At 35.3% G+C, this 21385-nt stretch overlaps 1 protein-coding gene across 1 annotated transcript in view; it reads right to left on the bottom strand.

The window, feature by feature from the left end:
• Nucleotides 1-19250, bottom strand: part of RALGAPA2 (Ral GTPase activating protein, alpha subunit 2 (catalytic)) — a gene marked incomplete at both ends in the record, with an annotated part of 61463 nt that extends 42213 nt beyond the window's left edge. The window contains 7 exon segments of the mRNA XM_009577503.1: nucleotides 136-274; nucleotides 2603-2718; nucleotides 3233-3407; nucleotides 4331-4374; nucleotides 7480-7537; nucleotides 18431-18480; nucleotides 19140-19250. Of these exon segments, the coding sequence (XP_009575798.1) occupies nucleotides 136-274; nucleotides 2603-2718; nucleotides 3233-3407; nucleotides 4331-4374; nucleotides 7480-7537; nucleotides 18431-18480; nucleotides 19140-19250 (693 nt within the window).
• Nucleotides 19251-21385: the final 2135 nt, after the last annotated feature.

The raw sequence follows: 21385 nt of genomic DNA, 5'->3' as shown, positions 1-21385 counted from the left end.
TGAGACAAGGGAGGAAAAAATCCTCATTCAACAGAACTGCAGTGATACGCCAAGAGGTAACAGAGATGCTTCCGAGAACAGTCACCGTTATTTCTTTTTCTACTTAAAAGACAAAATTCAAAATTCACTACTTACCAAGAACAGGTTTGTAGAGGTTGGTTAGCTTTGTAAAAGATGGAAATAAGTGAGGAAGATAGTATTTTCTAAACAAGGTAAAGAGAAACTTAAAACCAGTGTCCTGGTTCTCCTTATTCTTCCACTCTAAGCTTGCAGCCTTAGCAGAGTTGAAGAGAAACAAACAAAAAGCTTTAAGTTAATGTGTTACACTGACAATCATTCCACATTGAATACAAAAGATAAACAATTACACTTTAAGAAGAGGTATAAAAAAATAGCACTGTCCCAAAAAGCTTTACAAACTGCAGTAAGAATATAAGGTATTACTATGAAGGCTTTAGCACATCAAAGAAAGCAAGCTCATTAGAAGCCAGCATATTTGTGCTGTTCTACTGCAGTGAAGCACAAAAAATGTCATATTAATGTTTTTAACAAATTTGCTTCTTACTTGTAAATTTAGACGAAGTTACTCTGGGCTACGCTTTTATCAAATATGTTTGTCATCAGAAACAAACTCAATGCCCATGTTTAATATGGTTGCACACACATATGCAATACTCCTTTCCAAAATTTTACTCAAGGCACAAGTAATTTCCACTGACAAGGAAGAGGCTGACATCTAAGTTTGTTTTTAAAGGTACTCTTCTGTTCTTGCATACATCAACACCAAAGAGTCATACACGTACTTTCAAGTTGCTCTTTACCAACAGTTTTGATCTACAATTCTTTGGAAGACTGTGCCAAATTTTGATAAAGAGTTGTTCTTTTCATGTTACAACACCTTCAATTTGGAATAAGTTGCACGTAACTATATGCACTATATGGGTGTGTTTTCTTTATTTGTGTAAGAAAATCCAATACAATTTCAAATAGAAAGGTAAAAGTAGACATCTCTACAATGAAGCACTTTTTCCACTTAAAAAAAAAATGACTTAAACCTACCTGGGTTTTAGTCTCTTACATCACTTCTCTTTTTGTGAAACTCAAGTGAGCACTAAAAATGTTTATCTTTTGACATACGCTTTAAATTCAAGCCCACCTCTTTTTTTTCTTTCTTTCTTTCTTTTTTTTTAAGCAACTTCAAAAGCCTACAGGATTCTTAAATTCTTTTTTTGCAGTAAAAGCTGTTGGAAAAGCCTGTCCAACTGCATATAGCAGATGACAAGTTCACTGAATCTATATCCAAGATGATAATTTATTAAGTTAAAGAAAAACTGACTTGTTTACATCAGTCACGTGAGATAGTTATTTATTTATTTTCTTTTAAGCACATTTTCTTACTTTAATCTGTACTAGATCTTTTTCCAAATCTTTAAAAACTGTGGAACTTGCAATGTCCTACTTTTGCAATACACACACGTAGAGCTTGGAAACAAGGCTACTGAGTTTCTGTATCATTTTATTTGTTATGTAAATAAACTAACTAATACTAAATTCTACCCAGTCCCAGACATAAATTTTCTTGAAGATGTAGATTTGCTCTACATTCTGGCTCTCAGCGATCATTCTGCACTTGGATCAGATTATTTCAATCTCACCTCTTGTCTGTAGCAAGAAGGTTAGTGCCCAACTGTGCTCCCCCCTACCAAGCAATACAAATAAATGAATGTTGATGAACCACAACACGATTGGATTTATAGTGTAGTCAGTTTTTTAGATCCCAAACACATAATAAGAGTATAAAAAGAACAGTGAAAATATTTTTTTAACTGAAGTGTTGTGAGACTCTGATATGTAAAACAAAGAGTGCCGTGTAGGAAGTTGATAATTTCGTACAGCCACTTTTCAAAATAAAGCATTTACTCAAGATGACAAAATCCTTTCCAAATATCATTTTGGTCTTGCCTTGTGGTATTAAAAAAAAAAAAAAAAAAGTATCTCAAAGCATTTCATTACCTTTTATCTTTTTTTTTAATACTGAGTTCTTTAATGTTCGTTGTCTATACAGTTTCCATTTTATTTAAAATGTTGTTTAACTTGTACTTTTAAAATATATACATTATCTTAATTTCTTCCCTGTTCAGATTAATCTGTTCTAATTAAAATTTTTTATTTACATGTTACTTGCATCCTTTTAAAAAAATCTCAGAAGCCATCTCTCCTTTTTTATCTCTTTCTCCAGTGCTCCTTTACATGTCCTCTCAGCTATCTATGTGTCCAAAGAGAACAAATTGCATCTTTACCCCATATCAATTTTCTAAATGCGACCACAAGCACATAAAAAAAGTCAGTTATCCTGCAAGTTTGGATAACATTCATTAATTCTTATCACAAGTATGAAAAACTTCTTATTTTCACCAAAAATGGCACAAGGAAATACCTTTGGGATGATTCTCCTTTTAAAAACAAGGATAAGAAAGTGCAGAAGACAGCTTCTTCCTGCAGAGGGGCAAAATCAGCTCTGTATAGATACACTGTAGACTTGATTTTCTACCACAAGTACATTCCTCCAAATATGAATAATTAAAACATATATCCTCCGCACCTGAATTACCATATATTTCAACAGTAGCTGAAGAAAGTAGCAGGTTTGGTCTTCAGCAATTTTCTCTCCAGAGACAGCTGGCAAAAGTGGGATTATTTCTTCTGGAAAAATCTTAGCTACAATAAAAAGAAAATGTTTTAAACATAGAAAACCTGAAAATAGTTAAATAAAAGATATTTTTTAAAAAAAGATTAATTTGAAAATAATCACTAATGCTATAATAAGTTGTACAAAGTCAAAGTCCTACCGCACATAATCAAGATGGCACCAACCTCTGATTTACTGCAGTTTGGAAGGGTTAACACAAGCAGTCACTGCAGATTAACCAATAAGCAGTAAATCTACACACCTATTTATTTTGCAGTAACATATTCATAGAACTGCATCTCAATTAAAATAAAAACAAAACAAAAAATAACAAAACCCAACCATTCTGAACTCAGAATGACAAGATCAGAAAGCTATACAGCTGCAACACATAAAATAGCCTGACAAATTAAATACATCTCTGAACGTATTGAATAGTATCATCCATGTGACATCTTCCCCACAAGAAACCTGCAGCTCCATAACCTCAGTGGAAGGGGGAAATTCCCCTTCCCCTAATGGAAATTCTGTTCATTTACTCACCGTCTGGCAAATTAGGAGGACTAATAAGGTTATCTAGTGTACAGGGACCTCGTGAGGACATAATGGGTGGAAAGCCAGGCACAAGGCATGCAAATATTAATATCTGCTCTTCTGCACAGTTAGTCTGAAGCGCTTGAAGCCAGAGAAGAAACAGTCGGATTCCTTCACATCTTATCTACAAGGGGATGATTTTGTAGAAAAAAATATTAAAACAAATTTGTAAGTACAGTAACACAGTTAAATAATGAAGAAAATGCAGGACAAGTACTTTCATCCCAGCTATGTGCTAGTGAGTCTTTCTGTCATATCAAGAGTAATCACATTATTAATTTAATCATGAGCAGAGAAGGGTGGGAGCAAGCTGTACCCAAGGTGGTGGTACCCCAAAGAGACAGCATTACCACTCCAACTTCAATCAGAGGCCATAAAGTTCTAGTTCCGCTCCTGCAGTTCCTGGGCCAAATGCATCTTGGCTAGTCTCAAGACTCAATCTTAAAAGGGGCTCTGGAAGTATAACAGTAAGCGTAACGCACAACCGGGGAGCTGCCAAGACTTTGTGCCCTACTAAGTCTGAAATCTTGGCCCCACGGAGGTCAGAGCAAGCTATTGTCCTCAACATCGCTGGGATCAGAAGATCCTCGTGAAAAATAAGATGCAACAAAACCACCCAAGGTAGAGTATTCAGTAAGTTTACTAAGTTTATTTACCTTTTTTTTATTAACAAGATATAATTTTAATTTTAGCAATACATTTAGAAAAAGAAAAATGGATTTAAAACTCTTTGGCAAACAAGAAAACAATATGTTTAATTACAGTATAATCAATGCTAGAGAGATATGAAAAAATGAAGTATTAAGTAAAATATATTGATACCTTCTCCAGGTAACTTTACAAAGGTCATTAGAACAGCAAAATGACTGAAGATGATAAATATTAAAATAATCTAGGATTACAATAATAAAATTTATGATTAAAAGGTGAATAAGTAAAATTACAAAGCCTAACAATCTGAAAAACACTGCCATTGGAAAATTGTAAAGTAATATGCTTCATAAGAATTAAAGTGAAAAGAAATACGAATACATCAAAGAGAAATACCTTGAGAGAATTTCCAGTGTGCAAAAGTTTCTTCAGAACAGACCCTGGATTAGAAAAATTAAATAGGCACGTATCAGATACTAAGATGGTCACTTTCCACCAGAATTTTTTTTTAAAAAATACTACAGAAAAGGCTAGTTTAATGCCATTTATTATGTGGCTACTGCACTGATGTTTAAGAAAAAGAAAACTATGGGGTGAAAAAAACCAAAGTGAATCTAATTACAATCATCATCATCATCCGTGTTATAAGATTAAATATAATGTATCTTTACAGTGAGGTACCTTGGTTTTAGCCAGATGACAATTTCTCAAATTATTTTCCTTAAAAATAAGATATCTAGGGGCAATTTTGACTTACTAGATTTGGAAAAATCAAAAAGTCCAACTTGTAGGATTAATGCATTTAAATACACTAATACTGACAATAATGATAAGAAAAAGATGCTAGCAATCTATACTACATTCATGTCTACAAAACTCAACTACTAAAATTGCAAAATATTTCGATTCTGCTTTTAGAAATACCAGGCTAGCTGCCCTTAACTTCAAATGTCTGACCTAAAAAATCAGAAAGAGATTATACATCAAATGCTTCAGTTAAAAAAAATTTTTAATCCAATTCTGAAAAAAATAACATGATGTAGCACTCAGCTGTTATTTCTCCTGGATTTGTGAATTATGTACATTCCTTAAACGTGATCCTTCCCTCAAGATCTCACCACTTCACAGTTTTAAATGAAATTATTAACATATATAGCAAATATATATTAATGCATGTGAACATTAAGCAAAAATCAAATCACAAGGTACAGCTGTAAATAATTGCACTGCCAAATTTTGTAGCTTGCTTATTGGACACAGCTAAAAATTATCCAAATATGACTATTCAAGAAAAGCATAAAGAATATATTAGCTATAAAACAACTGACTAAAACCAATTTGTTCTGGACTAGTTCAGATGAAATGGTAGAAAAGTGGTCAAGCAGATGTCTCCTTTTATTTTTGTCAGCGCTAACTGGAAATGTGACAACGGCCCTTTCCTTGACCTTTAACTTCCACTCATTATTTCTTCTGCAACAGCAAATTCATTTTCCTGATAAAAAACACGGTAGCTGATTAAATAGTGCTGGAAACCAAACCAAACCACAACAGAAAAGTACTACTTAGAAGAAATATAACCCCCCGCCAAAGCAGCATGAAATTTACTTTAACAAACAGCAAAACAAAACATTGCGACCACTCTGGTAGCATTCAGAAGCAGTGATCACTTTTCAAAGTAGTGATGAATCAAAGATGTTTAATTCAGAGGAAATTATCAAGTTAAACTACTTCATTGGATTTCCAGGTGCTTTGACTATCAAAGTAAATGCATTTCACCTTTCAGTATTTCTGCGCCCATTTGATTCTAGCTTTATTCAATCTGGTCAAATGAGGAGAGGAATAAATTTTGCTTTCTGGCTCCGGTACATGATCACAAGGTCAAAACATTCCCTGTATAAGCACTGTAGGCCACAGGGAGTATTTAAATCATTACAAAGTTAACTATCTTCAAACTAAAGACAATAAAACTTTTTTCTTCCCCCATAGCATTAATGTTCTAATCTAATTTTAAAATCTAGTTGGAAGTCCTATACGAACTATATGAAAACTTCTAAAAAACATGATAGTTGCTCAGAAAAATTAATCCTGCTTTTCTTATTTAGACTTCCAAAGTTCATGAGTGACTAAACCAAGCCTGTTAGATATCTATTAGCTTTATGCTTAAGAGAAAACAACTATAGGGGAAGAACATTAAGTCCTTTAAGCCAAGCACTCCAAGCGCGTGCCTTAACTAAGTTGGCAACTTTATTTTGTTCTTTTTTATGCATGTGTTGCAATACAATCTTCAGTTCCGTGTTTATGAAGCCTTTTTCTGCAGAACACCTGCACCACAAAGCATGCAGAACGGACAGGAGACTAAGGAAAAAAAAAAAGAGCAGAGCTTTACTAACTCCAAGACTCCTCTCTGCCGGACTCCTCCTATTCCTTCCCTTGCTCCAGAAGCCAGAATATGTACAGTAAATACCATAGGAGATAGTCTCTCTGTTTGACCAAGTGAATGCCACCCATAGGTATCTTGTGTCTGTCATGGGCAATGTTGTATTCTAACGTGATGCTTGGCAAATTCTCCATTATATGGGAATCAGTGAAAGACAGCTGGGGCCAAACTTGCAGAAACACCGTGTATTCATAATTCCACTTATGAAGGCCAGTAAAATTGTGGACCACTCATTAAAGGAAAAAATGATCAAAAAGAGCTACTAAAAAGTCTGTATTTTTGTCCTTAATCTCTTTCCTTCGCTACCAAAGCTCTAAACCAGAAATTCCTCATTTAATTCCCACAAATAGTGTGACAACTGAGTGTTTCACAAATATTAATGAACTAAACTGCACAGAGAATACAGGAATATCAGAGAAGAAATTAAGCTCCTGTTCACTGCAGCAGTCCAACGGTTTGCATTTAGTTTAGCACAGCCTGTGCTCAACTACCAAACAGCCACCTATTCACAACATAAGTTTTACAGAATAAATTTCCAGGAGGAGGCAAGGGTCGAGTTCAACACAGTATCTATCATTAGGCAAAGAGCAATATGTATGTATTTGTATGGGCATCTCGTATATGATCACTTGCAAAAGACTATCATAATGCAAATTTGCAAGAGTCACATACAGATTCCACAACCCTTCTCAATCTTACATTTTTGGCATTAGTCTGTGAATACAAAGGGAGACCTAATTAGAAAAAGGTGTGTTGGTTTATAACCCCCATCATCTTGACAACTTCTAGCACATGAAAAAGAAGAAAGGGAAGAGGAGCCAGGTAAATCCAAGAATATAAAAATTTAACAAGCATTCGTGCAAAATAAAAATGAAGCAGGCAACCAAAACCACACAAAACAAGGAACACACAGAGCTGTTATAGCAGGTGAAGAGATTTTCCATATGCTTCGCGAATTTTCAGCTGCAAGTCTCGTATGCAAGTACTATTTGTGTATGGGCAATACTAAGGAATTCTGTAGTTAACAGGACTTGCAGAACCAGGGCAGTGACTAAAGAAAACATTGATTTTATTTGTACTAGAATGTTTTTAAACCATTCCTTCTTACCTATACTGCGAAAATGCCATCGATAAAAAATCCTCTCAGGTAGTAGCTGCAATATTTTCTGCAGGAAACAAAACTAAATAGTCAAATTTTCCGTAATAAACTGGCTAATTCAGAGGATACAGAGAAACTAATACACAAGACATAAATGAAATGGTAATGTATACATAGAGAACACAATAGAAAGCAAATACCTATCATAGTAAGGACTCCTGCCCATTACTCTACTCTCGTTATGGAGAAAGATACCTGGAACGGTCCTGAATAAATAGCATGACACTGTCATGAACCGCTTTCCCTTTCCCACTGTCTTGCAAAACCCTAGTATTTCAGAATATAAACTGATTTCTAATGAAGAGGTGACAGATTTCTAAGAAGCTCACTTTGGGTTACATTTTTCTGAAGTGACTGGTAATGACTACTGTTAGATTGATACAGTCCAGATTTTGAGCTTCTGTGGCTTAGGTCTGTCTTTTCATCAACTAATGGGGTTGGATCTCCCAGCTAAGGCAGAGATGAACAGCGGTGCAGTTATTTTTACTGTGAGATGGTTTACCTGTGTTTTCAGTTGGTAAGTGAAATCGAGCCAAATTACACAAAGCTAGACTAATTTAATTCACAGCACATGCAGTTAATAAAGCACTTATGTGGAATATGTAGTGGTCTGCCTCTGTAGTTTTGGACTGATCCTAACAGAGGCAGATCAAAAAATGGAAGAGTCTGTGGTCAAACCCACTCCCCCTTAGTTTTGTTACACTACAGGGCACCAACAAAGCAAAGCAACTTAAGCATATGCTTAAATGCTTTCCTGAATGGAGTCTTATAATCTTAGTTGCAAAGAACAGTTGGGGCTACCAAATGTTGTCCTTTGTCAGTTTAGTTAGTGGTAACGCTATGAAATAATCTGGATAAATCAAAACTATTTGGGGGTCTTGCTTGGGTAGATATGGCTTTTAAAAGGACTTTAAGTTAACAGGCTCCAAGACGCCTTTTTCTTTTTTCTTTTTTTTTTTTCTCTTTTTTAAACTATTAGCAGTATAGACTAAGGCTCAGCAAGTAGGTGTATTAGTAGTACAGGTCAGCCAACTTATTGCCGCTCAGCCTCTCAAAAAAAGGGAGAGAACAAACATGGTTTCACGTAAATTTCACAGAAAAATGTGCCTGCATCTTACAACTTTTCAGCCATTGAAATATGAAATTAAGAAGATATATTTAAATGGGAAACTATTTTCAACATCTACTTTTGGAACTAAAATTAAATTAAACAATATTATAAATTACTAACAGTCAGAGTTCCTTGTAATTATCAAACAAAATCACTGGAACAAACTTCTGCACAACAAAGCACCACTAAGTTTTCAGAAATTCTACATGCAGGATGCAAAATGAATGACAAGTCATTTAAGCAATGGTGACCCATTTGTTGGTCTTTTGCACATAAAAGCTCACAAGAGGAAGTAAAGCATCACAGCCAAGAAAGCAAGAATTGGCATTTTAGGCAACCCTTCAGAGACGGCCAACACATGAATCATTATTGCTGTTAAAAACAGTATGCTCGGAGGATGGAATAAAACAGACTTTTTTTATTTTTGACAACAAAGTGCTTCAGAAATTACATACAGCACTCAAAATAGTCTTTCTGAAAATGGAACATTCCTTTCTCCATGGCAGAAAATGGAAGTCACGACAAGTTCATAGACTTAGGGAACTAGACCTCAGGTCACACAAACAGACTGGTCTTCCTTCACATCTTTACCATAGCACATGCTCCCCAAATAGTATTTGGCATTTCTAAAAGTTTACCTAGAATAAAAATATAAATCGGGCACATCCCTTCTATATTCTCGTATTTTGTTTTAGCGTTACACCCAGAGCTCCCTCCCCAGGACACCGTGGCAGCAGGGATTGAAGGAGCAGGAGGCTGGTGGCCAGAGGTCTAGCTCCCCATCCATGGGCAGGAGGAATGCGCTTGGGATGAAGGATCTGACTGGCTAAAAATGAGGCCATGATTCACATTTGGGCTTTACCTGTTAGTTAAGGACCACGTTTCTGCCAATCAGATTGCAGGATCCACAGACAAAGAATTATCATTATCCATCTAAATATTAAAATACTAGCAGCCCACCACTCTTCATGACTATTTCTGACATTAATCTTCACCTTACTTGGCAGAGGGCAGAAAGGAGCTTCTAACCTAAATCATGAATAGTTCAAGTCACTGCAAGAGTGGTGGCACTCTGCATGCAGAGTTTGGTCTGTATCCAGGCACACATTAGACCGATCACACACCGCACGCCCAAAGCGCACGAGGAGAGGCTCCATTAAACAAAACCCTAAGACAAACTGGCAACAAAAAATAGTCTGGATTCAAGTATCGGAATAGACTGCAGGGAGGAACCCTCAAACATCTTCATGTTTATTATGGAAAACCAGACAAAACCACACATATTTTGTTTCCATTGTTTAAGTCATTAGAAGAAGTAGAGTAGATCATTAGAGCAAAATCGATTTCCTTTTACAGGCCGCACTAACAAGATACCTTCAGCTTGTCTTTGGATGTAAATTCTCTCTCATTTGTTTCAAAACACTAGCTTTTGAGAACCAATTGTATTAAACTTCTCCAAAATCAAGTACCACTTCTGTATCAGTATGTTTTACTAGAAATTTGTCGAAAATGCATATTTTAGTATATTTCATTCTTTATTACAAAACAAAAATTATATTTAGAAAAATATATGTCTACTTCACTAAATGTCTGATGTATACTTAAACACCAGGCATGGCATACTCATGTGTTATGAATGAAAGTTTGTGAAAGTAATCTGATGATGTACAAATAAATTTTCCTTAGTCGCCAAAAGAAACAATACATATTTCCCAAGAGCTTCAGCAGTGTTCTTGTAGTAATTTTACAGTTTACACATCCCAACTGATTCAGGATCAAAATAAACAACCACCACTTGCTGGTTGTTTCAAAACACAATAGCGCATTGAAGGAAGCTGGGTTTTACTATGCCCTCTCTGCAAGATGCAAAGCACGTTAACCGTTATTTGGGAAAGGCCAGAGGCACGATGGCACGCAGTAAAGGCAGTATCTTATATGCTACATAATTTCACCTAAACTCGAACACAAAGTTCACTTTCAGAAAGTGAACTATGGTAAGGTGTAAGCTGCGTAAGCTGATAAGGTGGCAAAGCTGCATAATAAAGACCCATTTTGAAAAAGAACTTAATAACAACTCTCGCATCCACATGTAAGTGAATTTTAGGTTATGCCCAGAGAAAGCCTGGAAAACAAATGCTGTTGCAGAGTACTACAACCACCAGGAAAAGCAAGCTTAAACTTTAAATTGCATGAAGCTGGGAGGGTTGGGGAAGAAAAGAACTCACTTACAGTTTTTTTTCTTTAAAAAACACAGAATCAAACACCCTTGTCAGGTGACTGAATCAAAACAATTTAAGGGTTGAAATAAATAGCAAGAGGACAGAAGTTCCTGTCTGAAGAAAGCTTCCATATTCCAAAATCTTTTCATATAGCAAAAATTGAGACACTTAAGTAATTTCTCCTGCCATTCTCCTTTTCAGCATCTCAAAACCAGGAAAAAGAAAAATACATGCATGCACTTCGAAAAAATGCAAAGATGTGATTAATCACCTCCATAGTACTACCAAACAGTAAACAGAAGTCATTTTAAAAAAAGCAAATTAGATTGCTGCAAAGCTTTCATATCTTCAGTAGGTAGCTGTGATGCTAGCAGATTAGAATGAATATAAATAAACTAAATTCAGAGTCCACATTTGCTCCTGCAATGCAAAAATAAGTTATCATGGTTAAAAGTCTACACTATTAAATAAAAACTTCCAAATGCTAGAAGTTAATTCGAAGTTACAGCTAGAATGCCTTTTAACTAGCAATTTTCGCACATGTGCATTACAGTCCCGAGATTAAGATGGTGTTACAGTGTGACATAAGATCGCATAAGTCACGAACAAGCTCCAGTCCTTTCAACTTAGCATTTCCAAGAATATTTTCTACACTCTCCCAACCCCTGGTGTTTTTATTCCTATAAAACAAATTATAGTTTCTTCCACTCCAGCCTAGACTTTTAGCAATACCGCTGTGAATCCAAACTGGCTATTGACATCTTGTTTCTAGTTTCACAGTACACTAATAAGAAATATTTTAAGAAACCCCACAGTGCGAAATAATATTCCTTTTTCAGAAAACACATAGATCTATTTAATGCTTAGTGCTTTGCTGCATCTATATGGTAATCCATTACAGCACACTTGAAATAGAAATTAGGTATTACTACTGATCAACACATCAGGGTATCTGTCAGTTCTTTTAACTGATTATCCATAGTTCTTTTTCTTCTGGACTTCCTGCATGACTAGGAATAATGTTACGTTTAAATCTTAGTTTACACAGGATGCTGCTTTTTGAAAGATATATCTCTCTATTTTATCAAAGTAAAATAAAAAATACCAAGGTTTGTATTTCAACAGATTCACTCTGATTTAACCAATACTGCAATTTCTTTTAAAAAGTCTTTTATTTTCACCAACTTTGTTGAATCATATCATGATTGCTAGCTGTGTGCCTGTTATTGTGTGCTGCACTACCCCGTTGTAGAATATAGAGAAAGCTAAGGCTGTTACCAAATCTTACACTGAAGATCCCTACAGCCTGAATGTTTTCCAGCTTAACTTACACAAAAGTGAGATGATAAGCATTGTTCTGCCTTCCAGCTACAAGAAGCTGTTCTGTAACATGCTATGCAGAGTCTCTTACTAAACAACAACAAAAACAAATGTCAATGACAAGTTCAGAATAATGTTCATTCCAGGACAACGAATTCTGAGAAAAAAATAGCTTTTTCTATGCAACTTGTACATGATAAGAAGTTTCTGTTAGTCAATGGCAGGTGGATCTACTTTAAGCCAAGTCAAATGTAGAACAGCTCTCCTATGCCTCTATGTTCAAGTACTGCTTGGTGGTATCTCCACAAGAGTTTCAGAGTGTTGAACTACTAAAATCTGCAGTAATTTAGAAATTTTCCAGCTGTTATTCACCGATTTAGGTGAAGCCAAGAGCCCAATGAAGTTAGTATGCCTGCAGCACTTCAATCTAAATAAAGGGATACTCTATTTATTGCACCAATAAATTATTTACAGTTACTCGTTGAGGGAAAATGTCTGCCCAAAGCACGCAAGATACTTATTCTTGCCCTAGGCATAACATTAAACAGCAAGATCTCTGAAGTTGAACATATGCAATATATCGTTAGAATTTACAACAGAATGCTGTAAGAATAACATCAGTGTTATTTTAAGAGCAATAGTAGATGAACCCATCAGAATTACGGCAGAACAAACTGTAGATGGTTCAAAAAGTAATTTTCTATGTGTAGGAAAGAAGGGCTATAAGCAATTTTATTGTTATAAACAAATAAGCCCTTTTCACTCTATTGAGCTTGAGAATCAGCCAACCAAGTCTGTGTGACAGACTTGAGGTTAAACAGTGGAACCAATAATCACAGAGGGTGCAGGGAACCAACTGAAAAGCTGTAACAGGACCTAGAACCCGAATTTAAAGCTGTGACTCTTAATGGTAATTTGATTTCAAGTGTAAGATAACCTGCAGATGGAGGAATTAAGCCACTGAGCTGTACAGACATGAGGAAAATGCAAATAATAAAAACAAAGTTAAATAAAGGAGATAACCCCAAGAAATGAGAAACCAGGACGTGTGGCAATAAGAACTCAACAATAACTTGGCTTGATTATTCCTTGTAAAGAATTTTACACGTACTTTTCACATTGGCCAGTTTCAATACACAATTTATTTCTGCAGAATTCAATTTTACTCAGTTTTATTCAAAACATAGCAAGTAATTAGGAGCAACATCCTAAGATAAGCAAACCACCCTAAGAAAATGCTACAGATACAAAAGAATATCCTTTTGCACATTCAAAAATAGCAACACAGCACTAAAGTCTTCTAAAAGAGTTATGAATCAAAAACTGCTGAGAGGTGGACTGATGTGGGTTTTTATGAAATTGAAAATGACCTGCTAAAAATCACCACTGGCTTTGAGATTTGTTTTAAGCTGCTTAACCAATATTGCTAATTCACACAGTAGTCTATATAAAGTAGACCTACAATGTGGTGGAAGAATTTGATATTTAAAATATCCACAGCAATCTTAGTCCAGAATGAACCAAAGTTACACATTTTTAAAATTATATTTATGTGCATTACCAGGCAGTACTAAAAAAGCAGCTTATATTCCTAAGCTGCGTCAGTACATAGAGCTATCTGGTCATCCACCACCACAGCAGGTGTTCCTCTGACAGATGCAGTGTATTTACTGCGTATGGTCTGTAATCTACTTTTGAAAAGAGTTGCTAACAGACTATAGCCAATTATAAACCTATACTGAATTACCATTAGCATTTGCAGAACAAGTAACTTGTGCACATCTGCAGCAATAAATTTAGGCTATACAGCTGCTTCTGTAATCACTACATTCACATTCTGATAGCAGACCAATCCACGTTTCAATGGATTTATACCACATCTTAATCTTCTGAGTATGTGGCCATTCGTAGTTTATATTTAGATGTGCTTCTAAGGACAACAATACTGTATTAAAACCAGTAGTTACTGCTACAAAATAAAGAGCTCAAAGTATAGTTGGGCAAGTTCTAACAGTTTATTGATTATCATCTCTGGAAAAACACTTAGTGTTACACAAAAGCCAAAGCACACCCTGAGTTTGAGTGTGTATAATACAAATACTGCAGAGGCTATTAGCACATTTATATTCTATTTTACATCCACGTAATATTTAAATCCACCTGCTGTGTACATACTCAGGATACTCCAACTCAGACCTAGGAATGATACATTAAAATTTTGCTGCTGAACTTCTAAGGAAAACAGACGGCTCTGTCTATTCCTGTTTATAACCACAGCTAGCCTCTCCTCATTTCAGCAAGGCAAGAGGCATACGGGGGAAGGCTAGGCTTGACAGATAAAAGGGTCTAGAAGCATAATCTCAGCAAGGCTAGTATGCGTTACATTAGATACCTTTCTAGAGTTATAATTCTGAGATTTTTAAAAATAATTGTGCTTACTGTGTCCAGATCCAGGGAGTCACACTGCTCACATTTTCACCAAGTTCAAGAAACAAGATGTTCTATACAAAGCATGGACTTACAGAGATTAAGAGAGTACAGCATAAACAAACCTCTTTGTACAAACTATATGAAAAACACAGTATGCTTTTATAAATAAGGACCTGTAAAACACAAGGGCACTTTACATTATATTAGTGTGTACTGGTAAAAAAATAAACAAATGAAAACATCCATACTGAGAAGCTTTCAGCATACGTATCATCTGCGGGAGGTGGGAGTACCTAACCCATCTTCTCGGCTATCTACAAAACTGCAGTGAAACCTGAACTACACTGACAGCATCTGAAAAACTTCTAGCTACAACAGCGGCTACTCTAAGTGACTTTGGGAAGCTTTACGACATTAGAAAAATTCTAAGAATAAAGTATTTCATACAGTGAAAGTGTTAAATCAGTGTAATGAATTTTATGACTGCACCAGCATAAGAGATGTGGCTGTTCTTAACTAATAAAGCATAATTACAGGGAATGGAAAGAAATTGATCTATGCATTATATCAAAACCATCAGTCTGCTCTTATTTCACTACAGATGCGATGAAATGCAGTGTCAGAGGAATCAGTATCTGATGCTACAAGAAAAAAATACTTTATTATTAAAAAAATCCAAGCTTTCACAATCAAATGATGGCATAATACTCTTATGGGACCTAGAAAACTTACATAAATGTAGTATACACCTTTTCTGAGTTCTGTGATACACAGTGCTCAGCTGACAGCTCTAACAAACAATGCCCCCAAATCATAGAGAACAGTGATATAAGAAACAATATTAACATGTTCTGAAAATACTACAAATCTGGAGATAACTAAGCCTTACCAGAGAAAAAGCAAATTTGTTTTTGACATCATTTTGGCCTTTTAGCTGAAACAGGGAAAAATAATACAGATGATCATTTAATGACTATCTATTTGGAAAAAGACAAGGCCAAAGCACCTTAGAGAATATAAAATCAGGTCTAAGAACTTTGTAATACTAATTGTAAATAAGCACTTTATGAAATGAACTGTTAACCTTTCATATTACTCCCTTTTGATTAATATTTCTTCCCTGATTAATATGTTGTTTGATGTTATTGTTGAGTGGCCAAGCTATGTAGCTGACACATAAAATTAAGACTTCAATAAATTGTAACTGAGTCGACTCAGTTTTCAGAGCATTTGTGGAAAAGGCATTTGTTACTTTTGCTTAATATACACACTAGGTGTCACTCAAGAACAGCAAAACAGCCACCAAACTACACCAGAAAAAGCAGAAGTCAATGCCTTTCATAAATATTTTTATTGATTTTTAAACTGTTAACCCTCAGCACTTGGATTCAGGATTTGTTAATCCTAAGTAATCACCTATTTAGCTAATTAGAAGAAAACTCTAGGAAACCTCTGGCTCACACTGACATCAGATTAAATATGGCAAGCTTAACAATCAATTAGTTTTGATTCCTATGGCTTACAATATGAATGTTTAATTACTTGGCATTTATATTTTTTCTTGTCCTGTGTTCAGACTGATGTATTCTTGTTCTGTGCGTTAAAAGGCCCTCTAAAAAGCTGTTTTCCTACAATGCATTAAGTTATCAAATGTTAAGAGTTACAGATGGATTGCAAACTTACTTCCAGAAGATAAACAGCATGAAGCGGATCGCTCCAAATTCCAGACAAATATCTTAAACGATTTCTTCTTCCTCAAAGGCTGTAATATAAGTCTCCTCGACCGGCACTTTGTTCATATGTAACTATGTATTTTTTTCTTCTTCATACGGTATGTTCTCTTGATGTTTTTAAGCGGCATTAAACAGGCGGTTTTTAGCCACCCATTTTCAAGACACAGGAATACTTATTTATTCACTTTAAGCAGGTGAGTAAGCATTAGCTATTTTCCATTCAATGACATAGCCACAGAAATTTAATTACTTATTCAAGACCACAGAGTAAGTGCATTAATGAGCTCCAATTAAATTGCACAGCCTTGCTCAGTAAATGTGGTTGATATCTTCTCACTGGGGGTGAGGAGAGAGGAGGAAGAAGAATTTCTCCTGCCCCAAATACGGTCCTAGCAGATTTGAGCTCATGTTCTTTGACACGGCCTCATGCAAAATCCTAAAGCAGACTCTTTTATTAATATCATAAGTAGCAGAAAACACAATTTGATTTTCAGATTTCAGTCTGGAAATGCAATCTTGTAGTTAAAGGAGCAAAAGGAGGGAGAAGAAAAGGGAGATGAACTTGCTACATCATAAAAGTCAGAAGATGAGGCCACAAAAATCCAGGATTTCACGTCACATTTTCATGGCCATTTTTCGTATTACAAGCATGTTAGGTTAAACAGTGTCATTCTTATTGTCAATATAAATATTATGCTAACTACAAACTATACATTAATGCAAAAAGATGAAGCCATATACTTCTGAGGTTTTTGGTTTGGGTTGGTTTTTTTTTCCATTTTTAGAAAAAGGGATAAGAGTTGAGAACATTTAACCTTCATTTTAATTTCAATTTCTAGAGCCCCATTGAAAGTTGTTTTTTTTCCTACCATCCCTACCAAAAAATAACCCACAATATAAACAAAGACAGCATTTCTACGATGCAATATTCAAGTGAGAAGTTAGTAGTCGGATTACAAAGAGAAATCAACAGAAGATGTGTGTATTTACCCTTAAGAAAGAAATCAGGCAAATTATTTACCTAACAAATTGTTAAAAAAAAAAAAACAAACAACTAAAGGCACCACTGATGTCTGACTTCAGAGACAGGTAGAGCTTATGCTAAGACTTCTGGTGTGCATTATAAAAACTTTTTTATATGTTAGGCTTTCATCTAATCCAGTGATATTTTCTCACATCCAAATATATGTAGGTAGTAACTCTAATTAAAGAGGTCCCTTGGAAAATGATCTATCACAGTCTATTCTTCTTTAAATCAAAGACATCCTAATTTGATTATGCAAAAGTTAACTAGCTAATATTTCCTCCCTAGACACTGCAAATGCTATGATCGCCAGTGCTGGGAAGGATATGCTTCTGGAAATAAAAGATGCTGCACTGAATTTTAAAAAAAACCAACAACAACAAAACAAATTAACATTTCACACACTCAGATCAAACTGATATGCAGTAGTTGACAACTCTTATCCTTTTATTTTCCTTGTGCTGCAAGACCAAATACTGCAATCATAATAGATGCCGCCATCTGAAAGGAGTAGAGTCCAAACTCCTGCTGTGACACATTCAAAATAAACACTGAACTTCATACTGACAAAGCATAGGGAAAAAGTACTGTTGTTTTGAACAAGCCGCCCATAAAATAGAGAAGAACATATTTAATTTAAAAAAAAAGAGAAAAAGAAAAAAGACTATTTTGACAGCTTTAGCCTAACAGAGGCTATACAACTACTGACCACTTGCTCCCAAATTCTACTGAAAAACAACAGGACATTTTCAAAGAGTTGATCCTCTGTTCCTTAGGACAGATATATTACTGTATGATTGTCAAGTCATTTTGATAAAATCTCTTAACTCTGGATATTCATTCAACCAACATTGCCATTGCATAATAAATTTTTTATTGTTGTTGTACCTGAAAACTTAATGCACACCCTAGTTCTTTTCTGCCTTTCACTTTGTACAGTCATGGATGCATACTGTCATTTTGATTGATACCTGGTTTCACCCCTCATTGTAAAGGTGTAAGTAAGCATATAATGACAATGAGATTTAAAATAAAAATTAGTTTCATGGTATAGAAAACTTACTTCAAAAAGAAAGAGAATGGAGTCCAGCTCCTCCCTTTGTGATTTATTCCCTGCAAGACAGAAAACAATATCATTTGCCATAAATATACAGTGTGAGACAGACGGCAAAATTACACTGCTGTTATTCAACTGAAGTCAAAGATGTTGCACTCGCTTTATTTTTCTTCACCTTTATCTAATATCAAAAGAGCAAGATGTTTCCAAACTTCAGTGGCTCTCTCTCTTGATTATGAATGAGGGACATCTAGAGTCCCAGATCTGCAAAGCATTGCTGTTGTGCTCATCTCCAAGCAAACAGCTATTCCTACTGACATATCTTCAACACTGAATTTTTTTCTGTGGATCTCTGACAATGTTTCAGTTGAACAGACATATTCTAGGATGAACGCCTTCAAGAGTTCAAAACAAGATGAGAGGATACGAATATAAATGCACACGACCTGACTTTTGTGCTGAAATGACACTCAGCCATAAGAAAGTATTTACAGTTCTTTTCAGTTACTTATGACATTTCAGAGAGCAATTTTCCATGCTCGTCTCTTCTGATACCATAAAATTAAAATACTAATACTAATTAATAATGCATGAAACTATTAATGCAAATATAGATAATTGTGGATTATATAATTATTAGATAAGCTCTAACAGAATGCTTTTGAGAACAGTTAGGGAAAACTGACTCAAATGCTGGCAAAACTCTAAAACTTACCTTTTTGTTTCAAGCTATTTTCCAGTGTTACGAAGTTTTCATAGAATATAAAATAAATTTGAGAATAATTGTTCTCAAAAAATTGCTTCAGGTCACTTCCATCCACAATATCTGAACAGAGGAACAAACAGAGTTATTACACAACATCAGAAAGCTGAAAATTGTTGTCTTCATGCCAGTTTAGTATTAGAGAATGAAATAAATGCAATACCAAACAATTTTATTGATTTCATTAAATATTCTATACTAAATTGTGATTCCATCCTTGCAAGTACAATAGGGAGATTTCCATTTCCACTTAATTTATGAAAGTTTGCAGTGTGGCTCAGGTTCATTTGTTTTGTTTTGTTTTTTTAAAAAAAAAGGAAAAAAAGATGGTATGTGTCTTAGCCATCTAAATGGCTTCTGTATCATCAAAACAAGCAGGTGCAGTTGCAAAAGACAAACACCAGCGATGATTTCTGTATGCAAATTGCAAATCCAGTTCTTAAATTTATCTGACAAGCAGGTCAATTCAGAAAACATCATATTTCCAATTAATTTTAAAAAAGAATGGAAACCCAAACATGCATCACTTCCCCAAGCCTTAACTTAAATCTAAAATTTGAAATAAGTTTCTTTAAGACAAAAAAAAAAAAAAAAAAAATCTGTGTTTTCTAAACCTGACACTTGCATAACACACTTTAACTTCATCTGTTTGCTCTTTATTGTAACTGATTTGGTCAAGAAAAGATAGATGATTCCATCCAGAATTAAGAGGATAAAGGGCAAGAATTATTAACAACACGTCTTGTCATTGAAGTTTCACCTCTCAAGAAACCCATTCATTAATCAAGACAACAAAGCTGATTGCAACAAGAAGACCCAATAATATCACACAACTACAGAAGAAAGAATGACTTTAGCCTTGGACAATGGTTGTCGGTTTTGTTTGGTTTTGTTTTTTTAAATAATACCTTTTCAGTAGTAAGGCTTTGTTTGGTTGCTTGTACTACGGAAACAATTAGTGCATGGAAACTCTCTTACATTATATTTGTTTCCTACAAACTACTGGCCTTGAATTTGCAAGCTCAGTGCAATTATTCCTCTCTGTGAATGCGTTCTGTTAAATACAACTCTAGGAGAAAACAAGGCTTTCATTTACAAGGATTTCATATGAAGGAATGAGGTCATTAAAATCTAAACAAAAAGGAAACTTTGCCTTTAAATCGTGAAAGGAGGAGAAAGGAACTGCCTAATCAAAAAAGTAAATTCTTCTTTTCTATAAATGTGACATTTCAGTCATGACTCATCTGTTATTCTGATGTAAGGTACGCATTCTCACAGCTACATCCTTTTCCTAATGAACTGTTTTGTTCCTTATATTCCTTCGCAAGATATATAGGAAAACAATTTCTAAACTTAAGAGGCCAACAACAGTATTCCCATTTAGCACCCTAAGAGTAGATATTCACTTGGAAAGTAAGATTTTCTTGCAATTCTGCATACAAGTTGTCATACCACTGCCCATTTCACTTAAAAAAGAAAAAATCCAAAACATAACGAATAAGCCACACACCAAATAATTCCTATGCTCAGAGACATAGCTTTCTTGGGCATATCACTACCAAATTCCTTATTTTTTGCATACATTAAGAAAACACCATTGCTCTACTCCTTCACCGTGCATGTGTTCATGGTGAGGAGAAGTGGAAAGCAGCACTGACCATGAATGCTTCACCCTACTCCTCTGGGCAGAGGAGAGGCGGGCGATGTCTTTGCCTGCTAAACCGATCTCTGGCTGGTGACGACACCCTTTCCAGCAGTCTCTCTCCCCTCTACGTCACGCCGGGTTGTGGGGAAAGCATCTCCAGACAGGCAGCACCCCGGCAAGCACATCTGAGTCACACGCTCCTTGACTGCTCTCTCGCTTCGGCTCTCCCCACAGCTTCTCCCACCCACTTCACCAAAAAACGATCATCACAGAGACCATGACAAGAAGGACTGCTTCTCGAGAGGATTTACTAAAAGTTGGCAGGAAGCCTAAGACAGTGACTTGGATTACTACTAGATATATGTTTAACTTGTAGCAGGATAAGGCTCATTCTTCTGTTTTTCAAATGGAAAATAACAGTGAAATTTTCAAGCACCATTTAAGATACTAAGATAAAATACTGACTTTTGGCACATCACATTGACTGAAGAAGTATTTATAAGCATTCAAGGAAATTAAACAGCAAGGTTGGATTGTATTGCAGGTATTGACT

This window comes from Fulmarus glacialis, unplaced genomic scaffold, assembly GCF_000690835.1.
Source record: "Fulmarus glacialis isolate BGI_N327 unplaced genomic scaffold, ASM69083v1 scaffold15765, whole genome shotgun sequence".
Taxonomy (NCBI): Eukaryota; Metazoa; Chordata; class Aves; order Procellariiformes; family Procellariidae; genus Fulmarus; species Fulmarus glacialis.
This window is presented reverse-complemented; position numbering and strand designations above follow the sequence as displayed.